The sequence below is a fragment of the Natrix helvetica genome (genome assembly GCF_964273705.1).
Source record: "Natrix helvetica genome assembly, chromosome: 8".
Taxonomy (NCBI): Eukaryota; Metazoa; Chordata; class Lepidosauria; order Squamata; family Natricidae; genus Natrix; species Natrix helvetica.
The window spans coordinates 2,400,272-2,419,918 of record NC_138559.1 but is presented as its reverse complement, the minus strand read 5'-3'; the positions used below and the strand labels follow the sequence as shown (position 1 = coordinate 2,419,918).

The window sequence follows — 19,647 nt, the reverse complement described above, 5'->3', positions numbered from 1 at the left end:
GGCAATTCCCATTGTGGCTGAGGGCTACCAGTTTTTGGCCTCCCCGGCCCCAGAAGCATCCTGCAGGCTTCAGCAAGGCTGGATGAAGGGGAAAATGCCCCTGTTTTTGCGAAGAACAGCTGTTTTTCGCCCATGTTTCTCAAAAATGGGATGTGAGGGCGGGGCTGTGGGAGGCCAAAAATGTCTATATTCGGTCTATAATGCACCAACATTTCCACGTTCTTTTAGGGAGGAAAAAGGTGTGTCTTATACTCCGAAAAATACATACGGTAGTCCTGCCTTTGTTCAGGGTACCTTGGTGCAGGGAATCTTTGCCTATGAATAGAACTACCTAGATGAGCTCTTTATCTCCTAAGTGCTGGCATCTGCCGAGGGCTCTTAAGAAAGGCAGGGGCTGGTTCCTGTCTCCAAAAATATGTCCCCCCCCCCCATTTCTCCCTTTAGGGGAATATAATATTCTGCCTTTTTTCATATGTCCTGGAATGTTTGATTCCTCCAGGAGAGGGCTGGGCACAAACTTTCTCTACCATCAGGGCTAAAGGCTTCCTCTCCAATTGCATTTGCACCCCCCCCTTCCCCTCCCCTCCCACCATTCACTGCTGTGCTTTTCCTCACCTTAAGACTATCTCCGTTGGACAGATTTACAGTGATTGGGGTTCTATTATTATTATTATTATTATTATTATTATTATTATTATTATTATTATTATTATTATTATTACTTTTCCCAAACAAGCCCTGAAAGGCGGTGCGAGAGACCAGCGAGAGATTCTGGGCAAGGGCAGAGCAAGCATGACATAGCAACGGTGAGCTTCTTTTGAAAATAGGCTGAGCAGCATCGAAGAGCCCGGCCAGCCCCACCCTCAGCTTTGGACTCCAAGGGCTGCTCAGCCCCCAAGAGCTGGTTAGGCAGGCTGCTGGAGGTCCCAGGTCCCCCCCTTCCCTGTTTCTCTTGGGGCATCTGGGGGATTCTCTCCTCTTTGCTTTTTCTCCTATCCCTCCCTCTCTCCCTCCTTCTCTCTCTCCTTCTTCCTTCCTTCACCCATCTCTTCTTTCTATCACCCCTTTCCCCTCTCCCTTGTCTTTCCTTCTTTTCTTCTTCCCTTTTCTCTCTCTCTCTTTCCCCTTCCCTCCCTCCCTGCAACTTACTTTCCTTCCTTCCTCGTTCCCTCCCTCCCTGCAACTTTCCTTCCTTCCATCTCTCTCTCTGTGTCCTTCCTCCTTCCCTCCCCCCTTCCTCCTTCCTTCCTGCATCCCTTCTTTCTATTACTCCTCCATCCCTTGCCCTCCTCCTCCTTCTCTGTCTCCCTCTGCTTCCCTCCCTCTCTCCTCTCCTGCTGTGCCAGGCAGGTCTTTTGCCAGGGTGCCAATGGAGAGACAAGGGCAGATATGGGCATCCTTGAAGCCTCTTTGGATGTTTTGGACTTAAAGCTCCAACAAGCAAGTTTTTCCTCTTTGATTGATATTTTATCATCGAGTGCTAAGCTCCCTTAAGAGTTACCAATTTCCTGCCCCTGCATTGTGCTGGCGAGTTGAGGATGTTGTTTCTTTATTCTCAAACAATTTATATGGCAGTCCATTTTGCTCCCACAACTCTGGGCAGCTCGCAATACATTAAAACTGTACAATCACAGAATTAAATTACAGCCACAGAACACCGAATAATGCAGGTGGACATAAATTAACTCATGCCTCCCGTCTTTGGATCCTCCAGCTGGGCTCGCTAACTCTTGGCCCAACCCCAGAGAAGACAGCCAGGCTCTTACGGCTCTCCAAAAGTCTCACCTGGATGAGATCAACGGACTTGGCCCACCCGTAAGGAAAGTTTGGGGCCTCTGCAAAAGAGTGGTTCGAATTCTGAATCCTCCCAGGGGCTTCCCAAAGGTTTCATGGTTGATCCAACAGGACCAGGAGGGGTGCACTGTCATCCGCCAAGCCCCACCACAGACCATTCCCAAGAGAGACCAAGATGATCTCCAGTCTCCGTTTGCCGGAAAAGATGCAGACAATCCAGAGACCTTAGTATTAGTGTCTACTGCCATCTCTACATCTTTCCATTACAAACACGAAATCATCCTACCAATAGCAGAGAAATAATTCTGGAAACTGTAGCAGAAAACTGAATAATAAGAGTTGGGAGGGACCTTGGAGGTCTTCTAGTCCAACCCCCTGCTCAAGCAGGAGATCCTATACCATTCTGGACAAATGGATGCCTGATCGCATCTTAGAAGCCTCCAGTGATGGAGCACCCACAACTTCTGGAGGCAAGAGGTTCCGCTGATTAATTATTTTCACCGACAGGATGATTTTCCTTAGTTCTAGGTAGGATCTTCTCTTTGAAGAGCTTCGGTTACTTCTTGTCTTGTCCTCAAGTGCTTTGGAGAACAGGTGGAATAGAACAGAATGAATGAGCTGGAAGGGACCCTGGAGGTCTTCCAGTCCAGCCCCTTGCTCAAGCAGGAGACCCTACACCCATGATGGGGAACCTATGGCATGTGTGTCAGAGGTGGCACGCAGAGCCCTCTCTATGGGCATGTGCACCATTGCCAGCTGCTCTTCTGTTTTGTGGCACGCGTGTCAGCTGGTCTTCGCAGGCACTGCAGCGCCATAAAATGGCCCAGAAAACAGCCAAAAAAAGAGTTTCTCGGGCTGTTTTGGAGGGGCTGTTTTTTGGGAATTTTCTGGGCCTTTTTCAGTCTGAAAATGGCCCAGAAACAGCCTGAAAACAGTCCAAAAAAGGGCCTAAAAACAGCCTGAAAACAGTCAGAAAAACAGCCTAAAAATGGCTTGAAAACAGGCATGCACACGCCAGCCAACTGATCTTCAGGTTTCCAGCGCTCTGGCGCGTGCACATACATGCCCAGACACATCTGTTCTGGTTTGAGCCCTTGGTACCAAAAAGGTTCTCCGTCACTGCCCTGGACCACCACCTCAGGCGACCCTCCCTCCTTTCCCCAATATGGGGAGACAGCTATCATGTCATCCCTCACTTTTCTCACCACCCAACCGCATCTTGTTAGGTCTGTCCAGGTCCTTCTGTGTCTTCTGGAGTCTTGGCTGTTCCTGCCACCTTGGTGTCGTCTGCAAATTTGATGAGTTCCCCATTTATTCCCTCATCCAGATCATGGATGAAGATGTTGAAGAGTCCTGGGCGTAAGAGGGGAATTTGAGCTACCCGGTGCTTCCCTCCGTGTAGAGGTAGTTCCACTGAGCACTACGTGTTGAGTGTGGTTGGTCAGCCGATTGCAAATCCATCTGGTGGTGATGCTGTCTATCCCACATTTTTCCATCTTAGCATGTAGTGTGTTTGTCACCAGTGTGCCCAGAAAACAACAACAAATAAAACCATAGCGCTTCCGGTTCCGGCAGCTGACGGCGACGGGCAACTCGCTTGCCCGCTCCGGCTCCCCGGTGGGCTTCCCCACTCCTTGGGGGGCACAGGACGCCCCGAAGAGGCGTCCTGCCGGAGGGGCGGCATCGCGGGGGATCCCTGCATAGGCGGCGGGCGGCGGGAGGTCCCCTGCGCGCTCAAGGCACCGGGGAGCAGATCGGAGGGCGCGTAAGGCGTCTTCGCTGACAGGCTGTTCGGAGTGTAAAAGAAAGCTGAAGGATGTGGCGGCGGAGCGGTGAGGTGTAGACTCCCTTCATTCCTGTTACCAACTTCAAAACTTGCCAGTTGTGCAAACTTGAACTTTCGGCTAGAGTTCGAGAGGTGCGGCTGGAGGGGAGGGGGATTCCTCCCCCCTTGGACAAGCGGCTTGAAACAAGAGCTCTCTGCCCCAAGGGAAGGAGGAGGGGGAGAGCTAAAACTAAAGATGTCACACCCCTATTAAATGGATTTTCAGATTTAAACCTTTAAGGTTTAAGATAATGAGATCTGGAAGCCTTGGGAACTTTGAATCTTGAAAACTTTATTTGTTGCCTCAATACCCGGAGCTGGCAGGACAAGATGGCACACTTCTGTTGTCTTCATGAACTGTGAAATCTGACTCCACCTTTTAGCTTCAGGCTTCCGGTCTTTGTCTCCGTGCTACTTGGTTGACTCTCTTGTGGATTGTTTGTTTTTGAATCCCCTGGAGTGAAAAATGACTGCTCTTTTGCTAGGGTGATTAGAAAACTCCCCTGTGCCTGGACTCTCTGCCTCCTGGACTCTCTTGGCTGTTCTATCTTTCTGATTGATTCGTTTTTATATTGACTGGACTCTCTATTTCATAAACAATGGCATCTAAAAGACCACCTCCTGGAAAATCAGGCTTTGCTGCCTCTGCCCCAACATCTGCAACCTCCAGTCCTAGTACACAGTCAACCTTAACAGCCTTCAAGCAAACTAAATCTACGGACTTGGAGCTTCATCAAATGCTTCAACAACTTCTACAGGGACAAGAGGAAATAAAGAGACAATTGAAGGAAATGAAAGAAGAAATTAGAGAGAACCAGGATAAAATTAACAAGAACTCACAGAGACTGGATCTTTTGGAAGATGGGGCGGCTGAGATGAAGGGGGGGGATAGAGGGTGTGCAGAGGGGAAACAAAGAACTTGACACCCAACAAATGAAAATAGAGTTTGAGAGAATGTCTTTTTATCTTAGATTTCAGAACGTGATGGAGACAGATGATGAAAATATAAGGGACATCATGACAACCATTTTGGCTGAGTATATTCAGAAGGAAAAACAACAGATGGGGTGGGAAATAGACCTGGCCTATAGAGTGAACTCAGCATATGCTAGAACACACAATGTCCCCAGGGAGGTACACATTAAATTTCTTAGGAAAAGCACAAGAGATGAAATCCTGAATGCACAAAGGGGGCAAGCTTTGACATACAAAGATAAGGAGATAACCATTCTGAAACAAATCCCCAAGAAAGTAAGGGAGAAAAGAAAACTTTATTCACAATTGGCGAATAAACTATACCAGAAGGGGGTGTGGTTTCGATGGTTACTGCCTGAAGGTATGTTAATATTCTGGGAGGAGACAAGAGTTAGGATTAATACACCCATAGAGGCGCAGGCCTTTATGGAAAAAAATAAACTACTCCTAGAAAAACCAGAAACAGTAGATGTACAAGACACGGGAGGGGCCGGAGCACTGCCAGCTGCGGGAGATGGGGCGACATCAAGAAAGCTCAGATCACACAAATAAGCAAGAAAATCCACGTGATATAAACTGACCGAAATTACCAATTGAATTTACCACACTGACTATATGCTATTATGTAATATTTGAATATTATGCAAATGTACACTATGAGTTTGGAGGGGGGGTGCACCTACTGCATTTCGCGGCTGCCAAAATTTGTAACCTTTCCCATACCTTTTCCCTTTGAAAAATACTAAAAAACCAATAAAACTTTGTTTAAAAAAAAAACCATAGCAAATAGGAAGAGTGCAGAGAAGAGCAACCAAGAGGATTAGGGGACTGGAGGCTAAAACACATAAAGAATGGTTGCTGGAAATGGGTATGTCTAGTCTGATTAAAAGAAGGACTAGGGGTGATATGATAGCAGTGTTCTGATATTTCAGGGGCTGCCACAAAGAAGAGGGAGTCAAACTATTCTCCACAGCACCTGAGGGCAGAACAAGAAGCAATGGGTGGAAACTAATCAAGGAGAGAAGCAACTTAGAACTAAGCAGGAACTTCCTGACAGTGAGAACAATTAATCAGTGGAACAGAAATTGCCACCAGAAGACGTGAATGCTCCAACACTGGAAGCTTTTAAGAAGATGTTGGATAGCCATTTGTCTGAAACGGTATAGGGGTTCCTGACCAAGCAGGGGGTTGGATTAGAAGACCTCCAAGGTCCCTTCCAACTCTGCTATTCTATTCTATTCTTCATTCCAATATCTATTCTATTCTATTCCATCCTATCCTATCCTATTCTGTTCTATTCTATTCTTCATTCCAATATTTATTCTATTCTATTCTATTCTATTCTATTCTCTATTCTATTCTATTCTCTTTTCTATTCTCTATTCTATTCTATTTCATATTCCATTCCATTCTATTCTCTTTTCCATACTATTCTATTCTGTATTATATTCTCTCTTCTCTTCTTTTCTATCCTATCCTATCCTATTCTGAGAATAGGATAATATATACATAAAAATTATATTCCCTTTCTTCCTATCCCAGCTGGATAAGACTTCTAATGAATGGAGAACTGTATGCAATTTCTTCTTCTAATGAAGATTTTATTTGAATATCCCTGTTTTCCTCACTAGCTTTATTTTAAAAAGCCAAAATAAAATCATGCTTCTATGTGTCCATTGTCCCTCTCCTAACAATAAAATATATTGCCCAGAATTGCTCCGGTAAATTCAGCAAATCTTACATTGAAGGATAAATAATATCAATGCGAAGAAGCCAAAAAGCATTGATCTTTTTTGCAGAAGATCTACAGAAGCTCTCCGGATTTCTTGGGCTGCAACTTCAATTAGCCTATTGACCAGGCCTGAGCAAATAAGTCCAAGATATCTGTAAAAGCAAGTTTACAGGAAAGAGAACTTCAAGCAAAGCAAGGCACTTGAATTTAGCTCACCCTTGGATCCAGTTTTATGACTATTCTATATTTTTTTCATGTTAGGAAAGAAGCAGAAATGCATTTTTCAACCCCTTTCCTCCATAGGTGTATGTGTGTGTGTATGTGTGTGTGTGTGTGTGTGTGTGTGTGTGTGTGTGAGAGAGAGAGAGAGAGAGAGAGAGAGAGAGAGAGAGAGAGAGAGAGAGAGAGAGAGAGAGAGAGAGAGAGATATCAAATGATGGATGGAAAGCACCACTAAAATCACCTCTTCAACCATTTGCAATATGCAGTTTTCCAATTAAACCATCCTTGCAGGTGGTTGTCCACAGATGCATTTGCAGAAGCAAAATAACAGAATGACAGAGTTATTCTGTAATTCTGACACATTTCCATTAAAAAAAAATGAAATGGTCCTAACAATAGCAGAGGGGGGGGGGGGAATCTGGAAACTAAGGATATAACAGAATTACAGAATAACAGAGTTGGAAGGGACCTAGAAGAGGTCTTCTAGTCCAGCCCACTGCTCAAACAGGAGGCCGTATACCATTCCAGACCAGTGACTGTCCAGTCTCTGCTTAAGAACTTCCAGTGATGGAGCACCCACAACCTCTGGTGGCAAGCTGTTCCACTGGTTAATTGTTCTCATTATCAGGAAATTTCTCCTTAGTTTTAGGTTGCTTCTCTCCTTGGTTAGTTTCCACCCATTGCTTGTTTGGTGCTTTGGATAATAGCTTTACTCCCTCTTCATTGAGGCAGCCCTTCACATATTGGAATGCTGCTACCATGTCACCCCTAGACCTTCTTTTCACTAGACTAGACTAACCAAGATCATGTCTTCACCAACTCCAATGTGGAGGGAGACCAATGAAACCATTATTGGCAGGTTAGTTCTCCGTAAATGCATTTACAGAAGTTCAGTTCCTTTCTGTTCTAATCTTTCACCAGAATTCTGCCTTGAATCTCCTTTCTTTGATAAGTCCTCTGATCAATTGCCACCTGTCAAAGGAACTGCCATCCACTTGATGGAATTCTGAGCTTGGAAAAGCAGGGAGGGGTGCAATATTTGCTCTGGTTAGGGGTAGTCAAAAAAACAGCTTTTCAGACAGGCAGTACCGCATTTCCCATAGGCCTTGTTCTCCTCTTTATTTCTGCCTGAGCTGAGATGCTGCTCATTCTCCTGCATTCGATTCCACAGACTACACACTTTGCCAAGTTCTGAAACTTTTTCCCCTGTGACGTCATGGTTTGGCAGAGAAACAATTAAACCGTGGAGCTTCACAATTATGTTTAGATTAAGGGATGCCCTGCAGGGAATGGAACCGGAGGTACTTAAAAGCTGAAAACAATCGATATTGAGGTGGTCTGAAGTCGTTTTAAAGAAGGATTGATGCTGGCCAATGTCTTCAATAACCTTGTTTGCAAGTCTGCTGAACCAAGTCAGCACATTCTTTCTGGCTGTTTTTTTATTTCAAATCATTTGGGATCACAACACAGTCTAGGATGGGAAAGCTATTTTCAAACCACTTCGGATTTACTCTAAAGCCACTGACTTACTCAGGCCCCCGAAGTTTTTAAAACTTTTAAGAAAAGGGTAAAAAATTTTCTTTAGTTCCTGCTCACTTCCCTTTGCCTCTCAAAATCATGTGTCAATTTAATTTCTTTCTGCATTTTGGGGGAGGGGGAATGTGGTGAGGATACCATGGACAATTCTCCATCTGGGGGTCATATCTAAGATCATGCATTGTCTGTGCAAATTTCCCTTGAACATTTCCCAACTCCTGATTTCATCTGGCTATTTTCTTATAAGATCAGAGTAACGAGGATATCTTAAATGGAAAACTGGCAGCTGTGAAAGAAGGGAACAGTTTTCAGTGTCACATTTTCTATATAAAAAAATGCTGCTCACAAGGACCTCCTAGGCATTCTTGGAAAACCAAAAAGGTGGCAAGTGGACTTTCCTGGTAGCCAAGACGTAGCCAAGAAGATGGCAATAAGCAACCACTCTTTAAGTATTATTGCCAAGAAGCAATAAGGTAAAGGCAAAGGCTCCCCTCGCACATCTGTGCTAGTCATTCCCAACTGTAGGGGGCGGTGCTCATCTCCATTTCAAAGCCGAAGAGCCAGCGCTGTCCGAAGATGTCTCCGTGCTCATGTGGATGGCATGACTAATCACCAAAGGCGCACGGAACACTGTTCCCTTCCCACCAAAGGTGGTTCCTATTTTTCTACTTGCATTATTTACGTGCTTTTGAACTGCTAGGTTGGCAGAAGCTGGGACAAGTCACGGGACCTCACTCTGTTACAGGGCACTAGGGATTCGAACCGCCAAACTGCCGACCTTTCTGATCAACAAGCTCTGCATCTTTAGCCACTGAGCTACCACGTCCTTCTCAAGAAGCAATAGATGGAAACTAATCAAGGAGGGAAGCTAGAACTAAGGAGGAATTTCATGTCAATGAAAAACAACGACACGTGGAATGGCTTGACTTCAGAAATTATGGGTGCTCCATCACTGGAGGTTTTTAACAATCATTTGTCCAGAATGGTGAAGTGTCTCCTGCTCCAGTAGGGGGTTGGACTAGAAGACCTCCAAGGTCCCTTCCAACTCTGTTATTCTATCAAACAACAACCGAAGAGGCGAGGGGGGCCCCTTCACATTTAAATTGGGTAGAAGATAACAAATTCTTGGGAAGGAAGGAAGGAGGCAGGGGACCATTGCCCCAATTTGGCCTCCTTTTGTCCTAAAATATTTGGAATGCAAAACTCCAGGTCATCATTAGATGGCAGCAAAGAGTTGCTGGGTTGCTTGTACTTGTTTCTAATTTCTAACTCGCTAATCAACTTTCATCCTTCATTTTCTAATCTTTGCATCTGTCATCTAACCAATTATACCTTACATCCCAAATTAAATAGTATCCTGTTTATCCTTTGTCTTTAATGCCCATTGTCAACCTATCCATCTCGGCGCAATCTAATATTTTCTCTATTGCCATTTCCTCTCTGAAGAAATATGCTAGAAATAGGGAAACAATAGATATGAACACGATACTGTATAAACAAGTCCTAAATGGTTGCAAGTAAGAGGTATAGTAGTATGTATACTGTAAAAGAAACCTGGGGATACAAGCAGTAGATTGCTGTTGCAAAGTTGAAACTGTGATGGGTTAAATGAAGAAAACTGTACAATAAAAATACTTTTTTTAAGAAAAGGAGCTGCAGGAGCAGCCACCCAGGCTTGACCCAGGTTTTTTGCAGCGCGTTGGTGACAGCCGGAATGCTTATCCTCTTCTGTGGAGCTCTTGAGCTGATTTCCAGCATGTATTCCCTTCCCAGCCACCCAGGGCCACCCCCTGCGTGACTTTGTCTGAGTTGGCTGAGCTTTTGGCCCACCTAGAGAAGGTGAGGGTCCCCATAGATGGTCCAATCTCTCAGCTCTAGCTGTGGGGAAAGGTTGGAGAAGAAGGTGGTATTGGTACCTGGAGGAAAGATGAGATGGGGGTTTATAATGGAAGAATCAATTGATCGATCAATCAATCAATCAGTGTCTGAGTAACAAGGTTTAAGATGTGGCTGCTCCAACACTGGGGGCTTTTAAGAAGGGACTGGACAACCATTTGTTGAAAAGGGTAGAGGGTCTCCTGCTTCAGATGGCCTCCAGGCATCTAGTCCTCCCTTCCAACTCTGTTATTCTGTTAGGTTCTACTGCCCTCCCAGGACTGGCCTGGCCAAGAGGGCCAACCCTTGAATTGGGGCTCCAAGGAAGAGTCCTATGCAATGCCCAGAGCTCGGTGCCAGTCTCAGCGGGAGGTTTGCAAGTGCTTATCTCAGGAGAAGAGAGAAATCTCAGCTTGCAGAAGATGACTCCAGAGGGAGGGAGGGAGGGAAGGGAGGCAGCAGTCAAAGAAAGGCCAGGCCACACCAGCCTCCTGTCTACTGCTACTTCGGACAGAGTAAGTCAGTCAGAAAGGAAAATGGGAGTGGAAAGGACTGAAGACTTGCATTCAGCCCCAGGGAATCAGAGAAGTTTGGAAAGAAAGAGGGGGGAGAGAGAAAGAGGGAGATGGAGAGGGGGAGAAAGGGGGAGAGGGAGAAAAGGGAGAAGGAGAGAGAAAGGGGGAGAGGGAGAGAAAGGGGAAGAGGGAGAAAGGAGAGAGAGAGAAAGGGGAGAGGGAGAAAGGAGAGAGAGAAAGGCAGAGAGGGAGAAAAGAGAGAGAGAAAGAGAAGGGAGGAGGGAGAGAGAGAGAAAGGGAGAGAGGGAGAAAGGAGAGAGAGAAATAGAAAGAAAGAGAGAGAGGAGGGGGAGAGAGGGAAAGGGAGAGAGGGTGAAAAGAGAGAGAAAGGGGGAGAGGGTGAAAAGAGAGAGGGAAAGAGAGAGGGGAGGGGGGAGAGAGAGAAAGGGAGAGAGGGACAAAGGAGAGGGGGGAGGAGGGGGGAGAGAAAGGGAGGGAGAAAGGAGAGAGAAAGGGGGAGAGGGAGAAAAGAGAGAGGGGGAAGGGAGAGAGGGAGGGGGGAAAGAGAGAGAGAGAGAGAGAGAGAGAGAGAGAGAGAGAGAGAGAGAGAGAGAGAGAGAGAGAGAGAGAGAGAGAGAGAGAGAGAGAGAGAGAGAGAGAGAGAGAGAGAGAGAGAGAGAGAGAGAGACACGGGGAAGTCATGCTTGCTGCTGCCAGGGAGAACCGGGACAACCGAAGAGGAGGAGGAGGAGGAGGAAGAGCCCCTTCCCTCCTTACCTTCCATGGACATGGGCTCCAGGATCCCGAACTGCTTGAGGACGGCGATGAAGAGGATAATGACCACCGCTACTGCGCAGAGCTCCATGCCCTGGATCGCCATGGCCAGCCGGAGTCCTGCGAGGGGCGCAGGGCAGCGCTGGGGGCATGCGAGGCGCACCCCTGCCCGGGGCCAGCCCAGCTCCCCTGGGAAGGAAGGCGCCAGGGCCCAGCCAGGTGCCAAGGGAGGCGCCGCTCCGTTGCCAGCTGCTCACATCTTCCAGCCCCGCTGCCCGGGGAAAGGCTGCCGGGCACCGCTGCCACCCTCTCCTCCTCTTCAGGTTTGCCCCCGGGGCCGCGGCGGGGCAGAGGCGGGCAGCGGCCGGCAGGAGAGGCGGCGGGGGCGGGCGGGGGCCGGAGGGTCCGCTCCTTCTGGGCTCATGAAGGAAAAAGGCGAGGCAGGAGCCAGCGGGCAAACTTTCAAAAGTTGGCAGGAGAAAGTTCTCCCGGCGTGAAGGCGAGCCCAAGGAGATCCCGGCGGACGAGCGACTCCGGCTTCTGCCCAGGCGGTGCCATGGCTCCCAGATCCAGCCCGAAGCCTCCGCCGCCTGCCCGCCTGCCTGATACGGCTCTGGAGCCTGCAGGGGTCACCCCGAGATCCTCCGGAGCACCCCGGGCGCCCTGCAATGCACCGCCGATGCTGGAGTCGAGGCGCCTGACCGCTGCTGGTATCCCCGGCTGGCTGCAATGCCATTGGTTGCAAGGGCGGCTATCAAATGCCAGCCCACACCCAGAGGGGGAGGGGGGGAGGAGGCCCTGGCTGAGCCATCCCGGGATGCAGGAGGCCAGGGTTGCCATGGCGACGACGCTGTGGTCCAGCCTCATCCCTGTGGAGAGCAAGCATCAAGTGCAGCTGATTTCAAGGCAGGCAGTGAAAGAGCAGAGAGGGCTCAGTCTTTGGGGTGGGGGTGGCAGAGGGGAAACCAAGATGGTGAAGGTCCCCAAGTCATTATTTGGCTGCTTGTAGGACAAGAGTCCCACCCCTTCTCTTCAAACTTCGCTTTATGGAATAACGAAATAACAAGAGTTTGGAAGGGGACCTTGGAGGTCTTCTAGTCCAACCCCCTGCCTAGGCAGGAGACCCTATACCGTTTCAGACAGATGGCTATCCAACATCTTCTTAAAGACTTCCAGTGTTGGGGCATTCACAACTTCTGGAGGCAACTTCTGTTCCACTGATTAATTGTTCTCACTGTCAGGAAATTTCTCCTCAGTTCCAGGTTGCTTCTCTCCTTGATTAGTTTCCATCTGAAGAGAAGGACAAGGGAGGAGTGGGGAGACATGATAGCAGCCTTCCAGGATTTGAGGGGCTGCAACACCAAACTTCTTTCTTTTTCTTTCTTTTTCCTCAATTGTGAAGAGCCAGAGCCCCTGAGCATGTGCAGAGTACTTCTCTGAATGTCTGAATGGACATGGCGCGTCTCAGTTTCCATCTCGGAGGGAAAATTGAAAACGACTCAGGGTGTTGGGTTAGGGGGATATCCCAGTGAAGAAGTTTAGGGGAGGGCTTTTTCTCCAACCCTGCCCCCCACCCCGGCAAGGCTCACAGGCTGATGGACTAGAGGTGGTCCCTTCATAGAGGCAGCTTTGGAGTGGAGGGGAATTGGAGAGGAATGGCTTCAAAAATGTGGCCAATATAAAAACAGCCCTCTGCAATGGCCAGTTCTGGACCTTTGGAAGAAGCTTCTCCTTTGGTCACCATAGCAATAAAAAAGGTTTTGAGGAAAGAGTGCAGAGAAGAGCAGCAAGGAAGATTAGGGAGCTGGAGGCGAAAGCATATAAAAAACGGTGGTTGTTGTTCTTGTTAGTTGCCAAGTCGTGTCCAACCCATCGTGACCAGGGTTGGGTTTTTCCCGGCATCGCTGCCAGTTCGGTGCATGCAAAAATTTTGCTACGTGGACACGTGCATTTGCACAGAAATAGGTCTGTCCATGCGCAAAATGTTTAAGAAAGAAAAACAATTACATTTGTGCAATTACAATTGTTCTGCGCTTGCGCAGAACCGAAAATCAAGATGGCGGCCCTGTAGGAGAACTGGTTCAGGGGCGTGGCAGGCCTGGGTGGCTGCCGGTTCCAGTGACCCAGGCCACAAACCACTAGCAGTTGGAGCGAACTGGTCCAAACTGGTAGGAACACACTTCTGATCACGACCCCATGGACAACGTTCCTCCAGGCCTTCCTGTCCTCTCCCATCCTCCGGAGTCCATTTAAGCTCACGCTGATTGCTTCAGTGACTCCATCCAGCCACCTCCTTCTCTGCCGTCCCCTTCGTCTCTTGCTCTCCATCGTTCCCACCATTAGGCTCTTAGCTATCTATCTGTCTGTCTGTCTGTCCGTCCATCTATCCACCCACCCACCCATCCATTATCTATCTATCCATCCATTATCTATTTATCTATCCATCCATCCATCCATTATATATCTATCCATCCATCCATCCATTATCTATCTATCCATCCATCCATCCATTATCTATCTATCTATCTGTCTATCCATCCATCCATCCATCCCTCTATCTTTGCTATTGTTGTTAATTGCGAAGTTGTGTCCAACCCATCGCATCCCCATAGACAATGTTCCTCCAGGCCTTCCTGTCCTCTACTATCTCCTGGAGTCCATTTAAGCTCACGCTGGCTGCTTCAGTGACTCCATCCAGCCACCTCCTTCTCTGCCGTCCCCTTCTTCTTCTTTTGCCCTCTGTCTTTCCCAGCATGAGGCTCTTCTCCAGGGAGTCCGTCCTGACAGGATCTGGCCTTCTGAAGAGGGGTCGATTGGATACATCCAGTCTAATGAAAAGAAGGACCAGGGGTGACATGAGAGCAGTCTTCTAATATTTGAGCGGCTGCGATAAAAGAAGAGGGGGTGAAGCCGTTCTCCAAAAGCACCTGAGGGTAGAACAAAAGCAATGGGTGGAAACTAACCAAGGAGAGAAGCAACTTAGAACTGAGGAGAAACTTCCTTAGTGGGGGGGGGCAATTGACTAGTGGAACAGCTTGCCACCTGAAGTTGTGGGTGCTCTATTCTTGAAGGCTTTCAAGAAGAGACTGGACAACCATTTGTCTGAAAAGGTATCAGGTCTCCTGCTTGAGCAGGGGAATGGACTAGAAGACCTCCAAGGTCCCTTCCAACTCTGTTATTCTGTTATTCCCGCACTTTGCCAGGACAGATTCGGCCCTCTTTTATTATTTCCACGTCTTCACCACCTGCTCCCCTCCAGATGTTCAAGACTTCCACTCCCATCATTTGCATCCAAAGGATCACCTGGGTACCTTCGAAAAATTCAGCCACTTTGGATGGTGAGCTGCCTGCCCCCAGCCGCTGTTTTCAAACAACAGCATGTAACCTGAGGTATAAAAGCAGTGTGTGTGTGTGTGTGTGTCTGTGTGTCTGTGTGTGTGTGTGTGTGTGTTGCATTTTTGCTGATAAATAAGTGGAAACTAGTATAAATCTATTTCAAGCTATTTAGCTCTCATCAGCTAGCCATACCCTTTCTGGGATTCGAACCTGAGCTGTTTTTACATATTAGGTGGTTATATTAACCTCTAAGCCACAAGCTCTTCTCCCTTACCAGCTGGGCCAGGGGAATGGTTAAGTGTTTTGTCAAAGCACCTGGTATGCCCTTGTATGCTTGTGGCAAAAATGCAACACAAAAGTGGTTTTCTGCCTGGAAGGCTCCTGGGGTGGAGCTGAAAGGCAAAAGGGCCATTCAGTGGATATTTAGGCATACCAGGTGCTTTGACATAACACTTTATATGTACATATATACAATTTCAGAATATTGCCTTCATCAGGAAGTGATTTTGAAAAGCTCAATCAGTCCTTGCAGAGAGCGTGGTGAATGTGGCTTCGTGTCCTGCAGCTTAGCGAGTTTATGCCCCTTATCTATTTCTATTATGCAGCGGTTTTTTAATTATTCATTTTAAGTGCTGAGTGACAAGCTCGTTCTTAACCTCACCAAAAAAGGAGAGGACAAATCACATGTGAGGAGAGGAGCTGCCATAAAACCAATTCATTTAAAGAGGGGCATAAGCCATTTCCTCCCGAAAAACCCGGCCTTAATAGAAAATCAAGTGGCAGGCAGTTCCACTGGATATCCATGCAGGAGACAAAAAGTTTCAGTAACAACAACCAAGGAAACAGCTTGCCTTCAGAAAGAGATTCACTGAATAACCGTGTTACTAATTTAACACCAGTGGCAATTCACTTAACGACAACAGCAAGAAAGGTCGTCAAACGAGGCAAGATTCACTTCCCAAATGCCTTGCTTACCGACAGAAATTTGGGGCGCGATGGGGGTTGTGAGTTGTGAACTTCCTGTAATTCAACACAGTTGAATTAGAGCCTTTGAGGCCACTGTAGATCCTGACTTGCGGCTATGGACAGGCCTGAGCAGCTGCCTAGGCTAAAACAACGCCAAGAATGCCCCCCCCCCCATTAAGGAACATATATCCATCTGGGACCATTTGAACCATCTCCCTCTCATTTACCATCTCTGCCTCTCTCCACCATTTGCGACACTTAAATACCTCCCCCCTTCCCCCCCCCCTTCCTCCAAATTACCATCTAGACATTAAACTCTTGGTCCTCCATTGAGACTCTAGCCCTGCCGGCTATTACCTATTAACTTTGTTTCATCAGCACCCTTACCCTACTGGGACTTTTAGCATTCAACAATTTACTCGAGGTTAGACCTGCTCCACCTACGAGAAGCCCCTCTCTCGCAGGTATGGCCCTTGGCTCTTTCAAGGGCCAGCCTTGATGACGGGTTTGTGAACCCCGAGAGGTGGAAGAAAAGGAAGCTGAGGGGCTTTTTATCAAAATGTTTTATACTGTTTTTAGGGGGTTCTGGGAAGGGGGGGGACAACCACGCCGGGAGGGAAGCCAGCGCCAGACGAACAGGTGAGTCCAGGAAGGAAGCGAGCGGGGTGAGGGGGGTGAGGGAACAAGTTATTCCAGCAGAGGGTTGTTTTATTACAACGGTCGCGGGGAGGGGGGGATGCGAGGACAAGAAAAGATCGCAAGGTCGGTTGGGAGACTGTGGCTGCTGGCTACGCCTGGTCGTTTGTACCAACCCCCGCAGCCTAGGTGGTCAGGAACTACAGAGCCAGGGCCTAAGGCTGATGCTCTGCAATGCAAGGTCCGTGACCAACAAGGCCCCCCTCATTAATGAGTTGATCTCAGAGGGGGAGCTGGACCTTGCAGGGATAACGGAGACCTGGTTGGGTCACAAGGGTGGCTTACCCCTCGTGGAAATGTGCCCACCAGGTTTCCGTGCATTCCATCAGCCTCGGGTCCTGGGTAAGGGTGGTGGGGTGGCGGTAGTTATACGGGATTGTCTAGAGCCGAGGGAGTTCACTGTTTCTCAGATACCCGGGTGTGAGTCGCTAGGTATGAAATGGGGCCCAGGGAGGCAGTGGGGTCTGCTGATTGTATACTTGGCTCCTCGCTATACGTCAGCGGCCCTGCCCGAGCTCCTCGAGCTGGTCTCGGAGACGGCGGTTGAGATACCCAAACTTTTGGTTATGAGGGATTTCAACCTGCCGTCGACGGGAGCAGCGTCTGAGGTGGCTCGGGAGTTCATGGCTTCCATGACAGCCATGGGCCTGACCCAATTAATTCAGGGCCCCACACACGAAGGCGGCCACACACTGGACCTTGTCTTTGTATCTGAGCAGTGGACGAGTGATCTGGGAATAGGGGATTTAGATATTACTCCCCTGTCATGGTCAGATCACTCATGTCTCTGGCTAGACTTCCCTGGCGCTACCCTCCACCGCGAGGAGGCGGGGCCAGTTTGCTCAAGCTGGTACCGTCCCAAGCACTTGATGGAACCGGATAGGTTCCAGACGGAGCTTGGGCCACTACCTGTAGCCCTGACCCGCGCTCGGTCGGAGGACATAGTCGACGCGTGGAATAGGGCGACGGCGGGGGCCTTGGACCGGGTTGCGCCTTTGCGACTTCTCCTACGGCAGCGACCCACCTGGGCTCCCTGGTACACCGAGGAGCTAAGGGTGATGAAGCGCCATAGGAGACGTCTAGAGAGCAGGTGGAGGTCCTCACGCTCCGAGTCTGACTGAACACAGGTAAGAGCCTATTTACGGACCTACCTTGTGGCATTGAGAGCGGCCAAACGTAGACATTGTGCCGCTCTCATTGCGTCTGCGGATAACCGCCCTGCCGCCCTGTTTAGGGTGACCTGCTCTCTCCTGTCGCAGGAGACGCGGGGGGCCCCCCTGCAGGGAAGAGCAGAGGAGTTTGGGGAATATCTGCAGGACAAAGTCGCTCAGATCCGGAGCGGATGGGGCCCCCCCAGTGGACCGGACGAGCCGTCAACAGTGAGTCTTGTGAGTCCACTCTGGGAGGAGTTTGACTCTGTTGCCCCCGAGGATTTAGACAGGTTGCGTGGACGGCTGCGACCCACCACATGTTCAATGGACCCGTGTCCCTCCTGGTTGGTATTGGCATCCTGGGAGGTGACGCGAGGCTGGCTTCTGGGCCTGGTGAACGCCTCATTGAGTGAGGGTTCCTTACCGGCTGCCTTGAAAGAGGCGGTGGTGAGGCCCCTACTCAAGAGTCCTTCACTTGACCCAACGGAGCTAGCTAATTATCGTCCAGTCTCCAACCTCCCCTTTTTAGCGAAGGTTGTTGAGAATGTGGTGGCGCAGCAATTTCCACGTCGCCTTGATGAATCCGTATATCTAGACCCACGCCAGTCCGGCTTCCGACCCGGGCACAGCACAGAGACAGCCTTGGTCGCGTTGGTTGATGATCTCTGGAGGGCCAGAGATAGAGGTTATTCCTCTATCCTGGTCCTATTAGACCTCTCAGCGGCTTTTGATACCATCGACCATGGTATCCTATTGCGCCGGCTGGAGGGGATGGGAGTCGGAGGCACCGTTTTACGGTGGTTCGGCTCCTACCTCTCCGGCCGGATGCAATGTGTGTTGACTGGGGGGCAGAGGTCGACCCCGAGGCCACTCTCTTGTGGGGTGCCACAGGGGTCGTCCTCTCGCCCCTTTTGTTCAACGCATATGTGAAGCCGCTGGGTGAGATCATCCGTGGTTTTGGGGTTGAGTACCATCTGTACGCTGGCGATACTCAGTTGTACATCTCAACCCCAAGCCACCCCAACGAGGCTGTCGAAGTGATGTCCCGGTGTTTGGAAGCCGTCGGGGTCTGCATGGGGGACAACAGACTCAAACTCAACCCCTCCAAGACCGAGTGGCTGTGGCTACCGGCACCTCGGTTCAGCCAGCTGACTCCATCACTGGCCATAGGGGGCGAACAATTGCCCCCTGTGGAACGGGCGTGCAATTTGGGCGTCCTCCTAGATGCCCGGCTGTCAATGGATGATCATGTGGCAGCCGTGGCAAGGGGGGCGTTCCACCAGGTTCGCCTGGTGCGCCAATTGCGCCCCCTTCTGGACCGGGATGCCCTACGCACAGTCACTCATGCACTGGTGACGTCTCGCCTGGACTACTGTAACGCTCTCTACATGGGGCTTCCCTTGGGACGCGCCCGTAGACTGCAGCTAGTCCAGAACGCAGCCGCGCGGGTAGTCATGGGGAGTACTAGGTACTCCCACGTAACACCTCTCCTGTGCGAGCTGCACTGGCTGCCTGTGGTCTTTCGGGTGCGTTTCAAGGTTCTGATCACCATCTTTAAAGCGCTCCATGGCATAGGGCCTAGCTACCTGCGGGATCGCATCCTCCCACACACATCCCTGCGGCCAATTCGCTCTCACAGGGAGGGGCTTCTCCTGGTGCCGTCCACTAGGCAATGCCAACGGGCGACACCGAGGAGTAGGGCCTTCTCTGTGATGGGCCCAACCCTCTGGAATGACCTCCCCCCCGACATTAGAACCACTACTGACCTCCGCTCCTTCCGACAGAAACTGAAGACCCACCTGTTCCGACTGGCTGGTCTGGCATAATTTATAACGTCTACCTCCTGGCATACACATTTTTTACTGGTTTTTAGAGGGATTGTTTCTTTTAAATTTAATCTTACATGATATTGGGATTTTAAATTTTGTATATTCTGATTTATTTACTTAGCTGTACAGTTTTGCATATCTTTTATCCTCCTCTCATATACGTATATATGTATCTATTTATTATAATTTTAATTTGTTGTATTTTGATACGGACTGTACACCGCCCCGAGTCCCTTTCGGGAGAGGGGGCGGTCTATAAATGCTAAGAAATAAATAAATAAATAAATAAATAAATAGTGTATGATTCCTTTGAGAATCTTTGTTCCTTTGTGTAATCCCTGCCCAGGCCTCCCTCTTTCCGTCGCTTCTCCCAGTTCGCTTCCTCCTCGTTTTTTCTCCTTCACTTGGGAAAGGAGTGGGA

The 19,647-nt window shown here is 49.1% G+C and overlaps 1 protein-coding gene across 3 annotated transcripts in view; it reads right to left on the bottom strand.

The window, feature by feature from the left end:
• Positions 1-19,647, bottom strand: part of KCNIP3 (potassium voltage-gated channel interacting protein 3) — an 83,558-nt gene that overhangs the window by 16,106 nt on the left and 47,805 nt on the right. Inside the window, exon 1 of one of the 3 annotated variants that reach the window (XM_081961047.1) lies at positions 11,252-11,951. The exons of the other annotated variants lie outside the window; for them this stretch is intronic. Coding sequence (XP_081817173.1) covers positions 11,252-11,354 — 103 coding nt within the window. The 5' untranslated portion in view covers positions 11,355-11,951. Of the gene's footprint in view, positions 1-11,251; positions 11,952-19,647 lie in introns of those variants that run through there. 3 annotated transcript variants of the gene reach the window in all.